At 43.5% G+C, this 20,109-nt stretch overlaps 1 protein-coding gene across 1 annotated transcript in view; it reads left to right on the forward strand.

Moving 5' to 3' along the window:
* Nucleotides 1-20,109, forward strand: part of MAP3K5 (mitogen-activated protein kinase kinase kinase 5) — a 245,508-nt gene that overhangs the window by 82,216 nt on the left and 143,183 nt on the right. Inside the window, exon 2 of the mRNA XM_075339839.1 lies at nucleotides 18,384-18,523. Coding sequence (XP_075195954.1) covers nucleotides 18,384-18,523 — 140 coding nt within the window. The remainder of the gene's footprint in view (nucleotides 1-18,383; nucleotides 18,524-20,109) is intronic.

The following is a 20,109-nucleotide window of genomic DNA, read 5'->3' on the forward strand; positions in this document are numbered from 1 at the left end:
GAACTGTGCGGTCCCCGCCGTGGCCATTTGAATTGCGCGGTCACATTTTGACAGTGCGATCTAACTGGCAAGCAGGTGTGGATTGCAGATTAGCCCCACATCTCTGCTATTCAAATCTGCAGACATCTGCGAGGATCACTGCCGACTCACCGCAGCGGCTGGCAGTGATTACCATGACAAGACCGATGATGTACCAGTACGTCATCAGTTGTGAAAGGGTTTAATGGGGCAGTAGTGATGAGCGATTTTTTTCATTGACCGAATCTGCATGTGAAAAAGATTGCAGCATGCACTAGTTTCTTCTGTAAAATGGATGAGACTCACCAATCAAGTCTGAGTGCATGGAAAAAAATCAAATGCCATTTGGAGCCACACTATAGCATCGGATTTTTATACATAAATTATAATTCTGTAACATGGGAAAATCTAAATGATTTTGTAAATGATTAATAGCTGCTGTAAAACAAATGGATTACATATGGATGACAAGTGAGGAAAAAAAATCGTCCCACGTTTCTGGATGAAACTATTAAAGATTTTTTTTTACATACAGTATTTTTCAGATACAGTGCCTACAAGTAGTATTCAACCCCCTGCAGATTTAGCAGGTTTACGCATTCGGAATTAACTTGGCATTGTGACATTTGGACTGTAGATCAGCCTGGAAGTGTGAAATGCACTGCAGCAAAAAAGAATGTTATTTCATTTTTTATTTTTTTTTTTTTAAATTGTGAAAAGTTTATTCAGAGGGTCATTTATTATTCAACCCCTCAAACCACAAGAATTCTGTTTGGTTCCCCTAAAGTATTAAGAAGTATTTCAGGCACAAAGAACAATGAGCTTCACATGTTTGGAATAATTATCTCTTTTTCCAGCCTTTTCTGACTAATTAAGACCCTCCCCAAACTTGTGAACAGCACTCATACTTGGTCAACATGGGAAAGACAAAGGAGCATTCCAAGGCCATCAGAGACAAGATCGTGGAGGGTCACATGGCTGGCAAGGGGTACAAAACCCTTTCCAAGGAGTTGGGCCTACCTGTCTCCACTGTTGGGAGCATCATCCGAAAGTGGAAGGCTTATGGAACTACTGTTAGCCTTCCACGGCCTGGACAGCCTTTGAAAGTTTCCACCCGTGCCGAGGCCAGGCTTGTCCAAAGAGTCAAGGCTAACCCAAGGACAACAAGGAAGGAGCTCCGGGAAGATCTCATGGCAGTGGGGACATTGGTTTCAGTCAATACCATAAGTAACGTACTCCACCGCAATGGTCTCCGTTCCAGACGAGCCCGTAAGGTACCTTTACTTTCAAAGCGTCATGTCAAGGCTCGTCTACAGTTTGCTCATGATCACTTAGAGGACTCTGAGACAGACTGGTTCAAGGTTCTCTGGTCTGATGAGACCAAGATCGAGATCTTTGGTGCCAACCACACACGTGACGTTTGGAGACTGGATGGCACTGCATACGACCCCAAGGATACCATCCCTACAGTCAAGCATGGTGGTGGCAGCATCCTGCTGTGGGGCTGTTTTCTCAGCCAAGGGGCCTGGCCATCTGGTCCGCATCCATGGGAAGATGGATAGCACGGCCTACCTGGAGATTTTGGCCAAGAACCTCCGCTCCTCCAAGGATCTTAAGATGGGTCGTCATTTCATCTTCCAACAAGACAACAACCCAAAGCACACAGCCAAGAAAACCAAGGCCTGGTTCAAGAGGGAAAAAATCAAGGTGTTGCAGTGGCCTAGTCAGTCTCCTGACCTTAACCCAATTGAAAACTTGTGGAAGGAGCTCAAGATTAAAGTCCACATGAGACACCCAAAGAACCTAGATAACTTGGAGAAGATCTGCATGGAGGAGTGGGCCAAGATAACTCCAGAGACCTGTGCCGGCCTGATCAGGTCTTATAAAAGACGATTATTAGCTGTAATTGCAAACAAGGGTTATTCCACAAAATATTAAACCTAGGGGTTGAATAATAATTGACCCACACTTTTATGTTGAAAATTTATTAAAATTTAACTGAGCAACATAACTTGTTGGTTTATAAGATTTATGCATCTGTTAATAAATCCTGCTCTTGTTTGAAGTTTGCAGGCTCTAACTTATTTGCATCTTATCAAACCTGCTAAATCTGCAGGGGATTGAATACTACTTGTAGGCACTGTAAGATAAGATGGGGGTGTGTCTTATAAGCCACATGTAGGTTACTGGATGGGCACGGGGTGGTGGAGTCGGGTCACAGGAGACAGGGCCACCGCTACAGGCAGCATGTGTGGTGTGATGCTGTGGGCCCTGGGCTTGGAGGAGCGGTGTAACGTTTTACTACTGGACATAGATTAGGACATTCCCTACAGGGTACAGTTTGTTGCGTTAGGATGACTTTTACGCTTTTTGATAAAATAATGTAAACTAAATACCCTACGTTATTTACATGTACTATTGCTATTTACCTATTTTGCTACTACAGTGTATATGCTTATTTTGTGGGAGTTTTTTCCCTCCAGTTTTCTCATTGAATTACAGTGGTCTGAGTTCTGTACGCACTTGTCTCATTTATACACTCTTGTGAGCAAACCCTCACTAGGATGCTGTTTGTATATTTCAGCTTATGGCAAGAGTACAGCTGCAGTGTCTATACCAGCTACTGGACGTATACAGTTGTATTTAAAACCCTACAAACACGGCAAATGGAACGTGGTTGTACACCATTTGTGAGAAGGGGGTTAAACTGTTTAGTTTTGTGTGTATGTACTTTCCTTATCTTGTTTGACAAAGATTGACCATTAAGGCCCAGTCACACTAAACAACTTACCAGCGATCCCAACAACGATACAACCTGATAGGGATCGCTGGTAAGTTGCTAGGAAGTCGCTGGTGAGATGTCACACTAAGCGACGCTCCAGCGATCCCACCAGCAACCTGACCTGGCAGGGATCGCTGGAGCGTCGCTACACGCGTTGCTGGTGAGCTGTCACACAGGCAGATCTCACCAGCAACCAGTGACAAGCCCCCAGCCAGCAGCGCCGCGTGGAAGCGATGCTGCGCTTGGTAACTATGGTAAATATCGGGTAACCAACCCGATGTTTACCTTGGTTACCAGCGCACACCGCTTAGCGCTGGCTCCCTGCACTCCTAGCCAGAGTACACATCGGGTTAATTACCCGATGTGTACTCTGCTACGTGTGCAGGCAGCAGGAGCCGGCTTCTGCGGACGCTGGTAACCACGGTAAACATCGGGTAACCAAGAAGCCCTTACCTTGGTTACCCGATATTTACCTTTGTTATCAGCGTCCGCCGCTCTCAGCTGTCAGTGCTCCCTGTTCCCTGCACTCCAAGCCACAGTACACATCGGGTTAATTACCCAATGTGTACTGTGGCTACGTGTACAGAGAGCAGGGAGCCGGCACTGACAGCTGAGAGCGGCGGACGCTGGTAACGAAGGTAAATATCGGGTAACCAAGGTAAGGGCTTCTTGGTTACCCGATGTTTACCGTGGTTACCAGCGTCCGCAGAAGCCGGCTCCTGCTGCCTGCACATTTAGTTGTTGCTGTCTCGCTGTCACACACAGCGATGTGGGCTTCACAGCAGGAGAGCAACAACTAAAAAATGGCCCAGGACATTCAGCAACAACCAGCGACCTCACAGCAGGGGCCGCCCGGTTGTTGCTGGATGTCACACACAGCAACATCGCTAGCAACATCGCTGTTAATTCACAAAAGTTGTTCCTTAGCAGCGATATTGCTAGCGTTGTTGCTTAGTGTGACGTGGCCTTTAAGCAACCTCTTAAGACTAGATTTGGAGTATTTCATAGTCCTTTACAGATTAACTGCCTAGACTGACTGTATGTCTCCACACCCAAACGTGTTGCCTCATATTTATCTATGAGGCCTGTAAGTTCTGGTGGAGAGACTCATTCATTCTTGACATTGCCATCCATATAATAATAATAATAATAATAATTTGTTTCATTTATATAGCGCTATTAATTCCACAGCGCTTTACATACATTGGTAACACTGTCCCCATTGGGGCTCACAATCTAGAGTCCCTATCTGTATGTCTTTGGAGTGTGGGAGGAAACCGGAGTACCCAGAGGAAACCCACGCAAACACGGGGAGAACATACAGACTCCTTGCAGATGTTGTCCTTGGTGGGATTAGAACCCAGGACCCCAGCGCTGCAAGACTGCAGTGCTAACCACTGAGCCACCGTGCCTGTGAAATACCGCCTGAACCCAGTCGAATACAGAAACCTTTCAGCTTGTTTTCATTTAATTACATTTGATTTTTAGAAAGGATCTGTCACTTTGCATTACATTTACTCTTCCAGTTGTGTCTGCCTTTTTTAGATGGACCCAATAGCCTTGTATACTATGTTGTTTTGGCCGCCTAAAAAAAGGACATTACTCGATCTCAGGCTAATAGGAGTCGAAAGTGACTGACTGCCCCATCATACTGAATGGCTCCATCAGAAGTAATGTTTGATTCCGTTTTTTCAGGGATTTAGATGGAAACCCCGATGCAGTGCTCAATGTAGAGTACTGTATCAAGTGTAATATGGAGTGTGCAAAGTATGATATTAGTGTTGGACAGCTTCAGCTAATGGAAAGCGTCTTAATTTTGGCTGTAAACCCCTGCCATAAATCACATTATGACTCAACGGTAGTTATTATTGCTTGTGAGGTAATAGACCTATAGTGTACAAATTACCTGTGAAAGACGTAACTACCAGGTATGTTAAATTACCCGAGTAGGTCAACATCACTAATTATAACAACTTGTCAAAGTTTTCAATTGAATTAACCCTTTCACTACTAGGAATGTCTACATAATTTTCTAAATAATTACCGTACAAATGCAAAAAGTCTAAAATGTAAAATATTAAAAAAAAAAAAATCACACAATACCAATGTAATAGACATTATACCCCTTGCACATTATAAAAATCACTCAGAACTTTATAATCATGGGCTGCTTTATATACTTTTTGCTTCAAAGGATACTGTTTTGATTGAAGTAGCCTGAGATGGAAAACACTTCTAACTTAAAAGTTAAAACTTTGTAGTTTATACATGCCACTAATGACTGTATCTGCATGCAAAAGCTTCATCATCAAGCCTGGAGACAAAAAATGAACACCATTCATGTGCCAGTAAACATGAGGATTATAAGATATATGAATGTTTTTCTTCCTATTTTTTTCAATAGGGAAAAACTGTATTTAGCACATATTCTCCCGGATTCATAAGAGGGAGTTGACAATAAAAAAAAAGTTGTTATAATGTATTTTGTATGTCTTTGTTAGTGAAAAGGTTAAAGAACATGGCAATCTTTGCCACCAAGTTTTGCAAATTAAAATGGTTACAAATTTTCTTTTGTTCCATGACTAGTTACTTCTCCAATCTGTGTTCCCATGATAACAGACTACAAACAAATTGTATGTGGTCTGATTCTGCAGTCATATTCTCTTCTGTCCACCCCATAGTTTTTACTAACGCTCGTTTCGTTTGTTAACAACATGTATTAAACAGATGAAAAGTGTTATGGCTGCAGGACTAGAATGCATACATTTATTGTTATCCTTTTATCATGGAAATGCATAGCTCTATATAGGAGCTGTTGATACTAAATTCTCAAAATTATAGGTCATGTTTAATCAAAACCATTGCAAAGCTGCTTCTTTTTATGTTAGGTGCATTGAGATAATTAAAGTGATGGGGGAAAGTTGCCTTTGCCTTTAAAATATGCTTACTGGTCATAGTATTTCAGAATGAATTTACATCATCTGTGGAGTGATGAAAGTAAATAGAAGGATCATTTTTATTTTCCTTGTTTGTTTTTGCCTACTAGTTTTATAGTATGGAGGATTGTTCATTTATTTTTTAATTATCTCAAGTTCAATCCAAACTAATGTCTGAAGACTGTAAAGAAAAATGTCATGCCTAATCAAATATTCTATGTTCTGTTCAGCTGACACATAATTTCCATGTTTAAATGGAATCTGTCAACAGGTTTTTGCTTCCTCATCTGATGTAGGTAAAGAGACCGTGAATCCGATGATGTATCATATGGATCACTGGGCGCAACTGTTCTAATACAATCAGAGTTTTTAGATTTAGCCATGCAGCAGAGCTGAAAAAGCTGCCTACACCAGGCCAGGGGTGGGGTTCAGCCAGTTCTTTCCGGTTTTCCCAAAACGGATGTTAAAATCGGAGACAGTTTTCAGAACCAGCAAGATGTGCTCCGATCCGGTACGGTCTCTCAGAGGGCGGTACATTCTTCCTGCTGCAGGACACTGATTGTGTTACCTTTTGAGAGAAAGCCGTCTGCGCTGCACTGCAGGCTGGTCAGGGACCATCCTGACATAGTGAGAAATGCTCACTCCAGCCTGCAGACAGAAGAGACAGGAGCCATGCAGCAGAATTGTTCCCCTAAATGGGGCCTAAATGAACAGGGCGGAGCCAGAGATAACTTGGGAGATGGAGTGTCATGCAGTATGCTGCTCTGTACACACCAGGTGTCATGGTGACTTAAGACTCTGTTCACCCTGCAGAGTCTGATACGTCACCTGGTGCTTCTGTTTAGTCAGAGCCAGGCGTCAACCAGTCTTGTGTACACTGATGATCGGTTTGGCAGGAGTTAATTCCTGCTAGCCTGTGACTTCCTGCTGGGGTAACAGGTTACTGAAGGCCTATCACAGCCACCTCCACCCTTTTAAAGATGGTGGATCCTGGTCCTCCATGCCGAATATAGAAAAAGTGATATAGATCATGGTGCATGGTGTTTCATCTGCTGGAGCACTGTTGTATGCTATTGTGGTGTGTTGTGGAGATACCCTTGTGTAGTTCCTTCCTTTTTCTTTATTTCCCCCTGTGCACATATTGTCTTTACTTCTATGATTGACTGCTGTGTGTGTGCGTTTTAGTTCCTCACCAGTTCCGGCCCCCTCCCGGGGTGGGGATGTAAATCATGGCTTCTCAGACGTTAGGGTTATCCTAGGAGTCCAGGCCTCACCACCATCAGACGTACTTCCGGGATGAGAGACAGGGGCTCCCCTAGCCTGAGAGCCAGTTAAGGACTCTTGATTCCCAGTAATTACGTTACTACCATGACACAGAGATAAAAGAACAGAAAGAAAAGATTAAAAAAGTGACAAAAAAGTGATGCTGGAGAGAAGATGCAAACAGCAGACAAGATAGAGGCAGGATACAATAGAGAGACAGGATACAAGAGAGAGACGGCAGACGAGAGAGACGGCAGACGAGAGAGACGGCAGACGAGAGAGACGGCAGACGAGAGAGACGGCAGACGAGAGAGACGGCAGACGAGAGAGACGGCAGACGAGAGAGACGGCAGACGAGAGAGACGGCAGACGAGAGAGACGGCAGACGAGCGAGACGGCAGACAGACAAGTAGTAGATGAGAGAGAGACAGGCAGGAGACAAGAGAGGCTGGGAACAAGAGAGAGATGAGAGGTCAGTATATAAGACACTTGCTGTCTACTAATTGCTTTAACTCCTTCACGACCTTTGAAGTACATGTATGTCAAAGATCGAGTCTTTTGTCTTTGATGTGAGCTTGCATTCCAAGCCCAAATCTTTCCTGGCAGATGGCAGCTGATTTAATCACCAATTATAATAATAATAATAATAATTATAATATCATTTGCCTATAAACAATGCTGGTGGATTGGAGATGTGCTGGCAGTGGTTAACCAGTTAAATACCGCTGTCAGTCACTTAGCACACGCCTGCAGAGGGATGTGTCATTCCACCTGACGTGATCGTGGGCAGCCGGTGGTTTCTCATGAGAGCCGGAGATGTGCTGATGACCTCTGTGCCTATCATTACGATACTCTTTTGAACGCCATCTGCAAGCCAGCATTCATAGGAGATTTTCATTTCTGCTATAAATACCGTAGCAATGTCAATGCTCTGCTCAGTATAGCACAAACAGTTGGCCAGTCACAAATTCAAGAACCCTAAGGGGTCTATTAAATACATTAAAATTTGAGAAAGCAAAGATTTTAAAACAATTAAAAAAACACAAGTTCAAATCATCACCTTTGCCCCAGTTGAAATAAAACAATAAAAAAATACTCATTTGCTACTGCTTCATTCGTAAATGTCCTATCTACCAGTATATAACATACATTTATCCAATCGGTAAACGGTATAACTAGAAAGAAAATCAAAGTGCCAGAATTATGGGGGGTTTTGGCCACCGCAGCACTGCAATAAATGCCAAGTACAACTTGTCCCATCAAAAACAAGCCCTCATACAGCTATGTGGACAAAAAAAATATAAGTTATCGCTCTTGGAAGAAGGGGAGGAAAAACATGGAAAATAGCCATTTCATGAATGAGTTAACCCTTAATTTTTCCTGTACCGTCCTCCCTCTTCTCTGACTGCAATACTGTATATTAGGAATACATGCCATTACTGTTTGTCATTAATCATAAATTATAACAGGCTCACAATTTAGATTTAATCCCTTAACGCCCCATGTCAGATATATTCATCATGGAGTGTGTCAGCTAAATTGGGAGTGGGCTCAAAAGCAAAGCATCTCCAAAGAGAGCTGATGCCGGCTTTACTATACGGCTGGCATCTGACTCTAAAGTCCGCTTTACACGCAACGACATTGCTAACGAGATGTCGTTGGGGGTCACGGAATTCGTGACGCACATCCGTCCTCGTTAGCGACGTCGTTTCGTGTGAAACGCACGAACGACTATTAACTATCAAAAATACTCACCATATCGTTGATCGTTGATACTTTATTGAAAGTTTAATGAATTTTGCAATTGAAGTTTAATGTAGATAAATGTAAGGTCATGCACTTGGGTAGAGGAAATAAAATTTATAATTATGTACTTAATTGTAGAGCACTGGGTAAAACAGACACAGAAAAAGACTTGGGTGTGTGGGTGGATGGTAAACTTCACTTTAGTGGACAGTGTCAGGCAGCTGCTGCCAGGGCTAATAAAATAATGGGATGTATTAAAAGAGGTATAAGTGTTCATGAAAAAAATATAGTTCTACCTCTGTACAAGTCACTAGTGCGACCGCACTTAGAATACTGTGTACAATTCTGGTCACCGATATATAAGAAGGATATAGCTGAACTGGAGAGGGTGCAGAGAAGAGCGACCAAGATTATTAGAGGAATGGGTGGGCTGCAATACCAAGACAGGTTATTAAACTTGGGGTTATTTAGTTTGGAAAAACGAAGGCTTAGGGGGGATCTAATCACAATGTATAAATATATGAGGGGACAGTACAGAGACCTTTCCAAAGATCTTTTTACACCTAGGCCTGCGACTGGAACACGGGGGCATCCGCTACGTCTTGAGGAAAGAAGGTTTAAACATAATCACAGACGAGGATTCTTTACTGTACGAGCAGTGAGACTATGGAACTCTCTGCCGCATGATGTTGTAATGAGTGATTCACTACTAACATTTAAGCAGAGCCTGGACGCCTTTCTTGAAAAATTTAATATTACCAGTTATGTATATTAGATTTTATGACAGGGTATTGATCCAGGGAACTAGTCTGATTGCCGGATGTGGAGTCAGGAAGGAAATTTTTCCCCATTGGAACTTGTTTGCCACATTGGGTTTTTTTTGCCTTCCTCTGGATCAACATGTTAGGCTACGGGTTGAACTAGATGGACTTAGAGTCTCCCTTCAACCTTAAAAACTATGATACTATGATACTATGATACTTCGTTCATTGTCATAAAATTGTTGCTACTGCAGGACGCAGGCTGTTCGTCGTTCCTCCGGCAACACACATCGCTACGTGTGACACCGCAGGAACGAGGAACATCACCTTACCTTCGGCCGCCCGCAATGAGGAAGGAAGGAGGTGGGAGGGATGTTAGTCCCGCTCATCTCCTCCCCACCGCTTTTATTGGGCGGCCGCTTAGTGACGCCACTGGGACTCCGCACGAATCGCCCCTTTAGGAAGGAGACGGTTCGCCGGCCACAGAGACGTTGCTAGGCAGGTAAGTATGTGTGACGGGTGTAAGCTATGTTGTGCGCCACGGGCAGCTATTTGCCTGTGACGCATAACCGACGGGGGCAGGTACGCTCGCTAGCGATATCGATAGCGATATCGCTGCGTGTAAAGTGCCCTTTACAGCAGAGATTGGTGTACCCGCCAATCATTGCTATTAACTTCTTATATGTCGCTGTCAATAAACCCTGCGTTCTGGCCCATACGAGAGTTTGGGCAGCTATCAGCTTCCTTGCAATGCAATTTCAGTCGAAGCGATGGTTTGCTATGACAGCCGGAAGTCAGCTCAACATCTTATGCCTGTCATGTAATGTCCTCCACGTAATCCAGCCTGGAGCTGGGCATCATAGAAGATGTCAAAGTGATATTTATTATATACTGTAGTGCTGCTGTACCAGCGATCAGACAATCTCAGGTTCAGGTCCCCTAACAGGACTAACAGAGTAAAGAAAAATGTTTTTTAAAATATATAAAAATTCAAATCCACCCCCCTTTTCTCATTTAACAATAAAGATATGTTAAAAATAAATAATACACATACAGTCATATGAAAAAGTTTGGGCACCCCTATTAATGTTAACCTTTTTTCTTTATAACAATTTGGGTTTTTGCAACAGCTATTTCAGTTTCATATATCTAATAACTGATGGACTGAGTAATATTTCTGGATTGAAATGAGATTTATTGTACTAACAGAAAATGTGCAATCCGCATTGAAACAAAATTTGACAAGTGCAAAAGTATGGGCACCCTTATCAATTTCTTGATTTGAACACTCCTAACTACTTTTTACTGACTTACTAAAGCACTAAATTGGTTTTGTAACCTCATTGAGTTTTGAACTTCATAGGCAGGTGTATCCAATCATGAGAAAAGGTATTTAAGGTGGCCACTTGCAAGTTGTTCTCCTATTTGAATCTCCTTTACAGCAGAGTGGCATCATGGGCTCCTCAAAACAACTCTCAAATGATCTGAAAACAAAGATTATTCAACATAGTTGTTCAGGGGAAGGATACAAAAAGTTGTCTCAGAGATTTAAACTGTCAGTTTCCATTGTGAGGAACATAGTAAGGAAATGGAAGAAGACAGGTTCAGTTCTTGTTAAGCCCAGAAGTGCCAGGCCAAGAAAAATATCAGAAAGGGAGAGAAGAAGAATGGTGAGAGCAGTCAAGGACAATCCACAGACCACCTCCAAAGACCTGCAGCTTCATCTTGCTGCAGATGGTGTCAATGTGCATCGGTGAACAATACAGCGCACGTTGCACAAGGAGAAGCTGTATGGGAGAGTGATGCAAAAGAAGCCGTTTCTGCAAGCACGCCACAAACAGAGTCGCCTGAGGTATGCAAAAGCACATTTGGACAAGCCAGTTACATTTTGGAAGAAGGTCCTGTGGACTGATGAAACAAAGATTGAGTTGTTTGGTCATACAAAAAGGCGTTATGCATGGAGGCAAAAAAACACGGCATTCCAAGAAAAGCACTTGCTACCCACAGTAAAATTTGGTGGAGGTTCCATCATGCTTTGGGGCTGTGTGGCCAATGCCGGCAACGGGAATCTTGTTAAAGTTGAGGGTCGCATGGATTTAACTCAGTATCAGCAGATTCTTGACAATAATGTGCAAGAATCAGTGACGAAGTTGAAGTTCCGCAGGGGATGAATATTTCAGCAAGACAATGATCCAAAACACCGCTCCAAATCTACTCAGGCATTCATGCAGAGGAACAATTACAATGTTCTGGAATGGCCATCCCAGTCCCCAGACCTGAATATCATTGCAAATCTGTGGGATGATTTGAAGCGTGCTGTCCATGCTCGGCGACCATCAAACTTACCTGAATCGGAATTGTTTTGTAAACAGGAATGGTCAAATATACCTTCATCCAGGATCCAGGAACTCATTAAAAGCTACAGGAAGCGACTAGAGGCTGTTATTTTTGCAAAAGGAGGATCTACAAAATATTAATGTCACTTTTATGTTGAGGTGCCCATACTTTTGCACCGGTCAAATTTTGTTTATATGCGGATTGCACATTTTCTGTTAGTACAATAAACCTCATTTCAATCCAGAAATATTACTCAGTCCATCAGTTATTGGATACATGAAACTGAAATAGCTGTTGCAAAAACCCAAATTGTTATAAAGAAAAAAGGTTAACATTAATAGGGGTGCCCAAACTTTTTCATATGACTGTATATGGTATCAACATGTTCAGAAAAGTCCGATTTAAGCAAATATGAAACCCAATTTGGAAAAATTGTAATGAGAAAGAAAAATTGAAATTGTGGGTTTTTTGGTTGCCTCAACTCCCCCAAAAAAAGGCAATAAGAAGCAATTAAGGCGTCCTAGATACCCTAAAATAGTGTCAATAAAATATAAGGTTACCATGCAATAATGAACCCTCACACAGCTCCATAGATGGAAAAATAAAAATGTTATGGATTTTGGAAAGTGGTGACTCAAGCTTATTTAAATTTTTTTCCCAATTTTCTGAAATTTTTACTTACCACTTAAAGGCAGGTAGTTAAAGGCATCCTGTCACCAGTTTTGGGGCCTTTAAGCTGCGGCCACCCCCAGTGGGCTCTTATATACAGCATTCTAGCATGCTGTATATAAGAGCCCAGGCCGCTGTGTTGAACATAAACACTTTATAATACTCACCTAGGTCGCTTTGGTACAGACTGGTCGAATGGGCATCTCCAGGAATGGTGCCTCCTCTTTTGGCCATCTTGGTCCTCCTTCTTCTGAAGCGGGCGTGCGTGACACGTCCTACGTCATGCACAGAGGCCGGTATTGAGGTTCTGCACAGGCGCACTACAATACTTTGATCTGCCCTGAGTAGGGCAGACCAAAGTGTGCCTGCGCAGGACCTCAGTGCTGGCGAGTGTGTATATGATGTAGGACGTGTCATGGACGCCGGCTTCAGAAGAAGGAGAACAAAGATGGCCAAAAGAGGAGGCGCCGGTCCCAGAGAACGGAGACACCCATCTGACCAGTCTGCATTTATGTTCTACACAGCAGCCTGGGCTCTTATATACAGCATGTTAGAATGCTGTATATAAGAGCTCAGTGGTGGTGGCCGCAGCTTATAGGCTCCAAATCTGGTGACAGGTTCCCTTTAATAACTACCTGACTATAAGTTCTTAGCCCCATTGGGAAAAATAAGCAAGTCCCGGATTACCCCTTTTAAATCTGATAAGGTGCTTCATTCATGGAGCTTTCTATGAGGAAAGGCTAGTCTTCTGAGTTTTCTCTTCCTCCCGAGCTAATCTTCAAAATTAAGACAAAGTGTCAGATAACCCCTTTAAGAAATTATTTTGCTACTGCTATATTACTGGTTGAGAACAATAAGGGGAACTGACAGGTTCCCTTTAACGCTGTCCTGATTGAGGGCAGAATAAACCTAGTGACAGATTCCCTGTAACGACTATAGTACATAGCATCAAATGTACATGGTAGACAGTTTTTTGCATGGTTCCTTTACCGTTTACCAACTACTTATTGTTTTTGTTTAGATATTCTTTTAGATTATCCCCCTAAAGTCTAACACAGCCAGTAAAAATGGAGTGAACGCCAGCTGAACTAGTGTTTTGTTCTACCTCCTCCAGCTGTAACATTTAGCTAACAAGACATTTTTTTCTTGTGCCATTTCTGACTTGGCAGGAAGTCTTATTCATAATCATACGGCTCTTTGATTAGCATGGGGTTTTCTGCACTTTTCTGAATGTCATAGTTCAGCTTTTCTTGAATACAGCTTTCTTTTTATGAACTCTGTTCAAGAAATGGCAACATAAATAGGGTAAATTCTATTTTTCAAACAAAAACGCCGGCCTACATTGAGCATTTATTTTCATCCTAAGTTACTTTATTCACTGTATTTTAAAATATAGTAGTACTTTAGTAAGGGAACTGCGGGAATAGTGTTACTGTCGCGGGCGGGGAGGGAGCCGTCGCCGCTGGCGCTCGGGTCCAGCGCTGCTGCTGCTCGGTGGCTCGAGCGGTGGGCCGGATCCGGGGACTCGAGCAGCGCTCCTCACCCGTGCAGTGAAAAGGGGTGGTTTTGGGTTTGGGGAGTTGGTCCGTGACGCCACCCACGGTTTGTGGTGAGGTTGGGACACCACCGCTGCTCTGGACGGGGATCTCGGGAGCGATGACAAGGAGCAGCCGAGATGTTTCTCTCCCCTCCGTGGGTAGGGGGTTTGGTGGTCCCGGTGCCCGGTGAGGTGGGACAGGGAGGCAGGGTTGGAATGGTGCAGGGTCGCGGGGGCAGCGCGGTGCCGGACGGCACGGTGGTACTCACTCAGCCAATGATGGATACAGAGTCTCCGGTAAAACAAACAGCTGGATGGACAGGTCCCGCAGCCGGCTGCTGTGGTTACTCCCGGTAGGTTGGTGGTGGCTGCCTTTCCCTCCACCTGTTTTGTATCTTCGGTCTTGATGGCTTCCCACTGGTAACCGGCTCCCCAGCTTGGATATGGGCCGGAGGAGCCCCTTTTGCCTGCAGGCTCTGGCCCTGGGAATTCTAACTGTGGTGGTAGTTGTGCTTCCCTTTCTCGGTTTGGACGGTTGCCTTCAGTCGGGTCTTTGCTGCTAGGAAACCCCGGAGGTTCCGGTCGCTAACTGATTTGACCGGTTTAACGGTGACTCCAAGCCTGGTCGGGGTCCGACGGCCCTGCCGGTTTGTGCTGGCTTCTCTTCGCTCCCCGGTTCGGTACCGGTGGGCCACCGCCCGTCCCCGGTCCTACAGTTCCGCGTCGATCGGCCTCTCCTGCAGACGGCCACCACCGTCTGCCAACCTTGCTCTTGGTGCCCGGGCCATGTACCCGGACACGGTCAGTCTGCTCCTCTACTACTGCTTCTTGCTCCTTCACTTTCACTCTCCCTCACAGAACTCTCCTCTCCTCCACTACACTCTCTTCTACACTGACTTCCTTTCCCGCCTCCAGGACTGTGAACTCCTCGATGGGTGGGGCCAACCGCCTGGCTCTTCCCCACCTGTTGTGGACATCAGCCCCTGGAGGGAGGCAACAAGGATTTGTGTGTGACTGATGTGCCTATCTCGGGGTGTGGGGTGTGTTGTTGCAGTACCTGTGACGACCTGGCTTGTCCAGGGCGCCACATTACTAGAACATATAGGGTTAGGGGGGCAGCTTTTGTCTTATTTGTGGTTATTCCTTACCATGTGTGGCAATGTATAATTTATAGTTTCTCCAATTTAATTGAATAAGAGGGATCATTCCATAATGAAGAGTTATAAGGCTTTGTAATATGGTTTGTTTCTACTCATCAATTTGGAAGTCCAAACTGCTTAAAGGGTCACAACAGATTGTATACAAAAGGGGTTTCTTTTTCGTTTCTAAAATAAATAAAGGAAGCTACTATGCATCCAAAGCAAAAGTAATATACAATCATACATAGAAGACAAGGAAGTCAAAATAGTATTTAAGTGTAAAATTGGAGGAGAAATGGGAAAATAAAGAATGAGGAGTACGGATGGAAGGAGTAAGATATATTAGCTTCCTCTGCCAAGGATGGGTCAGGGCCATAGCCCCAAACCACCAATATATCTTTATACGCTGCAGTGTACTAATGGACAATTGAGTAATGCCAGAGAAACGTGTTCTGGCTGATATTTGGGAACTAAGATCTGCTATACTTTTGTGGGTCTTCAATTTTATGAAAGAAGAGATTGAAAGAAGGAGGATATGATGCAGGAAGCATTATCAATGAGTTGCACAATTAAACCATGATAGGCTATATCACTATTTTTAAAGCAGGTAAAACTGTCACGAGTGTGTCATGGCCTCATCTGTGGGATGTGTGATCAGAAGGTTACAGCATATTGTTGATCACAGATCCGCTTTAGTGCCCGCTCGTCGTTTACCCTGAGTTGGAGCGTATTTCATTTAATCCGTTACTGAAGGGGTTAAGGTTAATTTCTACCCTGCAGTGATCTAAAAGGTAGTTGTAACCTCATCTGCAGCCACTCCCTTCTGCTATAAATAACTGCTCCTCACTATGCCGGCTATAGCTCATATGTATGCTGTCCACTTTGAAGCTGCCAGTCTCTGGAGAAGCTTAGGTGTTGCTTCCGTTGCAGCTGAGAAGCTGTAAAGTGTTATTTTGTGTGTATTTCCCCACCTGATTGTCTTACCTTCCTCGTGTTTGTCTTATTGCAGTGGCGAGACTAGCGACTCATTAGCCTTCACTCATCAGATTTAGTTCAGGGCCAGCAAAGGCCTAAGCAAGTGATGGCGCATGGGGGGAAAGACACGGCTAGGGACATTAGGGAGAGCAAGGATCAGCCGCAAGTGAGTGTTAGGTGATGACCGTACTCCCCTCCCCCTGGCACTAGGGTGTTATGATCCGGAACCATGGAAGACCACCATAACTCATTGGTAAAAGGTGACAAGAGCATTGGCAACTAATCTGGCCGCCATCCCCTTACTAACCATCAACACTAGAAGTAGCCGAGGGGTGAACTAACATCCTGTTCACCGCGAACCCAGCCGGAGAACTAGCTATCCTAAAGGAAGGAAAGATGAATAACTCTCAAAGAATAGCAAGCCCCCCACATTCAAAGACTGCGGTGATATAGGAAAACACAATACACATAGAGATGATCGGATTAGCAAAAGGTGAGGCCCCTACTGACTAAAATAGGAAAGGACAGGAAAGGGGCTGATGGTGGCCAGAGAAAAACCCTGCAAAATTCCAAATTCCTGATAGTACAAAAAGGCCCTCAGATCGCACGATCTGCCCTCTGTCCTATACCAGGCGCTCTTGTCATACCAATGAACAGAAAAAGAAGAATCATTACAAATTCAAAAAGCCACAAACACATGGACTTATAGGAGCTATACTCCAAACAAAACTGCAGGGAGTTTCCCAGCTAAGCAACTGAGAGGGAAAATCCCTGCAAGCAAATAAACTGAAAACAACCACAGCAAATGACAAACTCAGATAAGAGTAAAGAACCAAACCAACAAATAAAGAGCAAAGCACTTATCTGGGGTAGATGTGGTGTGGAGCAGATTGAAGCAGGCTGGTGAACAAAGAACAACTGATATCCGGCATAGCCTGCTATCAGACCAGGATTTAAATAAGCAGAGAGTTAGCAATGGAAACGCCCATTGCTCAACACACCTGGTCTATGTCCAAACCATTCCTGGCCACAAGAGGGAGCCTCCCAGCAGCCAAAGCATAACTGACATATACAACACTAGGGCGTTCCATTGTATTTCACCCTGGTGTTCCTTCTTGTTGCACAGCTCACTGGGAGTCCTCTTGTATCTGGTGTGACACCTAATAAATAAATAAATGCAGAAAATGAAAAAAGTAGGACATTGTCTGGTGTAATTTAGAATGAACACTGTACCATTTAGAATATAGCTTGCTTATTTCTGACCATCTAGACATGGAGCAATGGTACATATGAGGTTTTAATTTCAGCATGTAAATTTATAATATTCCCATTCACTGAAACTAAGCAGGGGTTTTAAAAATAGACATATAGCTGCAATGAAATTACCGATGTTATCACACCAGAGGCAATATGTTATATGTATCATATGTTGCCTCAAAATATACGATGACTTGGTGTCAGACAATTGTGATCGCTCTTAGACAAATAGTCAAGCAAATAAAGGTCTGAAACTATTTCCAAATAAACCCACTTTTGCTTACACAATCCACATAATAAGAATCAAGGGGGAAGGGGCAATTCTTCAACAATTAAAAGTGGATTTTGGGGGCAGTCCTGTAATGTGGCTTCCATGTCCACGTAAATAAAGACTAGTAGTAATCAGGGAAGTAAGGATTGCTTATTTTGCAGTATTATGAGCCTTTGTCCCATTCTTTTCCATTTTCAGACAATAATCATGAGTAGCTGTATTAGGCACTGCAAGTTAATGCCAGTTTATTTCCCTGTAGCAGAACAGTTTTAGAATCACATGTCCCGTGTATTCCCATAAATAAATGATCCCTCAGGACTTGGAATCACTCCACTCGCTCTTAAATGTTTCTATCACCTTGGTAATGCTGGGCATGTGACTTCATTCCTCAGATGCCACTGATTAGCAGCATTGCCTGCCGAATCTTATTCCTTATTTTACCCCCTAATAAAAATCTTTGAAATCTATATGCGCCTTGTCAGATGTGCTACACATATCATTAGTATGAACCAAGCTTTCATTTTTTTCTGTTTTTGTTTTTTTTCCATCAAGAAAGTTGAAGGCTTTTGTGTTTAATCATGAATTTAGTTCACAAACCTCCAACAAGCAGAATGTGCCATCCCCTATGTTACTGACCTCTGTACACTATTTGGTATATTAAGTGCTTACCATGGTTCTCTTGTGTATTGCAGATATTGCCGTGGTAGAAATGACGGATGCTTTTCGCCAGCCTTCACTGTTTTACCACTTGGGCGTAAGAGAAAGTTTTAGCATGGCCAACAATATCATCCTATACTGTGATACAAACACTGAAACTCTGCAGTCTCTTAAGGTAAGAAAAATATAATTAAATGTTTTGCCAGAAAATACTGGGCTTAAAAACAAATTATCAAATGAATTACTTACGGTAAGTCCAGTTCACATCACTCTTTTAAGGCACCTCCCTAGGAATATATCCCAGCCTATACTCTGAGTATGTTCACACTGAGGGTTTTTTTGCAGGCATTTTTGGAGCGTGTCTGCTCTGAAAAATGCTTGAAAAAAATTGCACACAAAAAATGCCTAAAAGGCTCTTCCTATACATTTTTATTGAGAAACGACTGTTCATACGTTCACTTGTTCACACCAAGCATTTAAAAAAAATGGCTAGACCATTCTTCAGGTGTTTCCCTCAGCCACTCCATACTTTACAATAGAACCAAATTGAAAGGCTAAAAAGTCACAAAAATCCTTGCAATTTTTTTATTTATGTTTTCTTAAGCATTCTCTCCCTAAAAACGCTAGAGTTTTATTAATTGCTTAATAAATTTCATAAATATTTAGGAAGTGGCCTCATGAAAAATGCTTAAGGCTAGTTTCACACTTGCGCTGAACGGTATCCGTTGCATTGCGTTGTGTAACGGATGCAACGGATGTGTTGCATATAGTGGCACAACGGATGCTGCAAAACAACGCAATTCGTTTTGATTTTTTTTTTATTTTTTTTACAGTTTTACCAGCGGCAGACTATTGTGAACGATCAGCTGATCGCTCCCTGCAGCCGGCCGCCGGGTGATCAGCTGATCGCTCCCTGCAGCCGGCCGCCGGGTGATCAGCTGATCGCTCCCAGTAGCCGGCCGCCGGGTGATCAGCTGATCGCTCCCTGCAGCCGACCGCCGGTGATCAGCTGAGCGCTGTCACTTGCCGGCCGCCGGGTGATCAGCTGATCGCTCCCTGCAGCCGACCGCCGGGTGATCAGCTGAGCGCTGTCACTTGCCGGCGCCCGGGCATGCCGGCGGGCGGGCGCTCAGCTGAGCGCTGTGACTTGCCAGCGGCCGGGCATGTTTTCCAAAAGGGCGGATTGTAACGGAAGGAAATAAACGCAAGTGTGAAAGTACCCTAAGACACGTAAAAAGTGCTGAAGTGCTAAGAAAAACATTAACAAAACCGTTAAGGTAAAAAAAAAATCACGAAAACATACAAAAGAAGAACATTATTTCAGCTTGAAAAATTTGTTTGTTTTGACCGTTTGAAAAAAAACATGCCCCTAATCAAAATTATTTTTTCTTCGGCATACGTTTTGCTGTTCAGTATTGCACTGGGAACATGTTCCCTGCGTACTCCCCAGGAGCTTGTAATCTATCTTGTGCCAAACAGACCAGTCCCTGTGTGTCAGGAATATGGGAAGCTATTCTCCTTACGGAGACTGAACACCATTGCAGCATGTCAGTGAGGAGACTTTGAAGCCCATTGCTCCTCTGGGATATATTCGAATTGTCTCAGAAGACAAACTCTGGTGCCACCTATTGGAGGTAGCAATCCTAGAAGTCAAAAGTGACCCTCCCACAAGTCTTATCATTTAACTTAGGATTTGTGCCAGATCAGAACCTCAATTTGCAGACACGGTGTTTTTTCCTAGTCAGTGCAAAGTATGAGATT

This window comes from Anomaloglossus baeobatrachus, chromosome 3 (genome assembly GCF_048569485.1).
Source record: "Anomaloglossus baeobatrachus isolate aAnoBae1 chromosome 3, aAnoBae1.hap1, whole genome shotgun sequence".
Lineage (NCBI taxonomy): Eukaryota > Metazoa > Chordata > Amphibia > Anura > Aromobatidae > Anomaloglossus > Anomaloglossus baeobatrachus.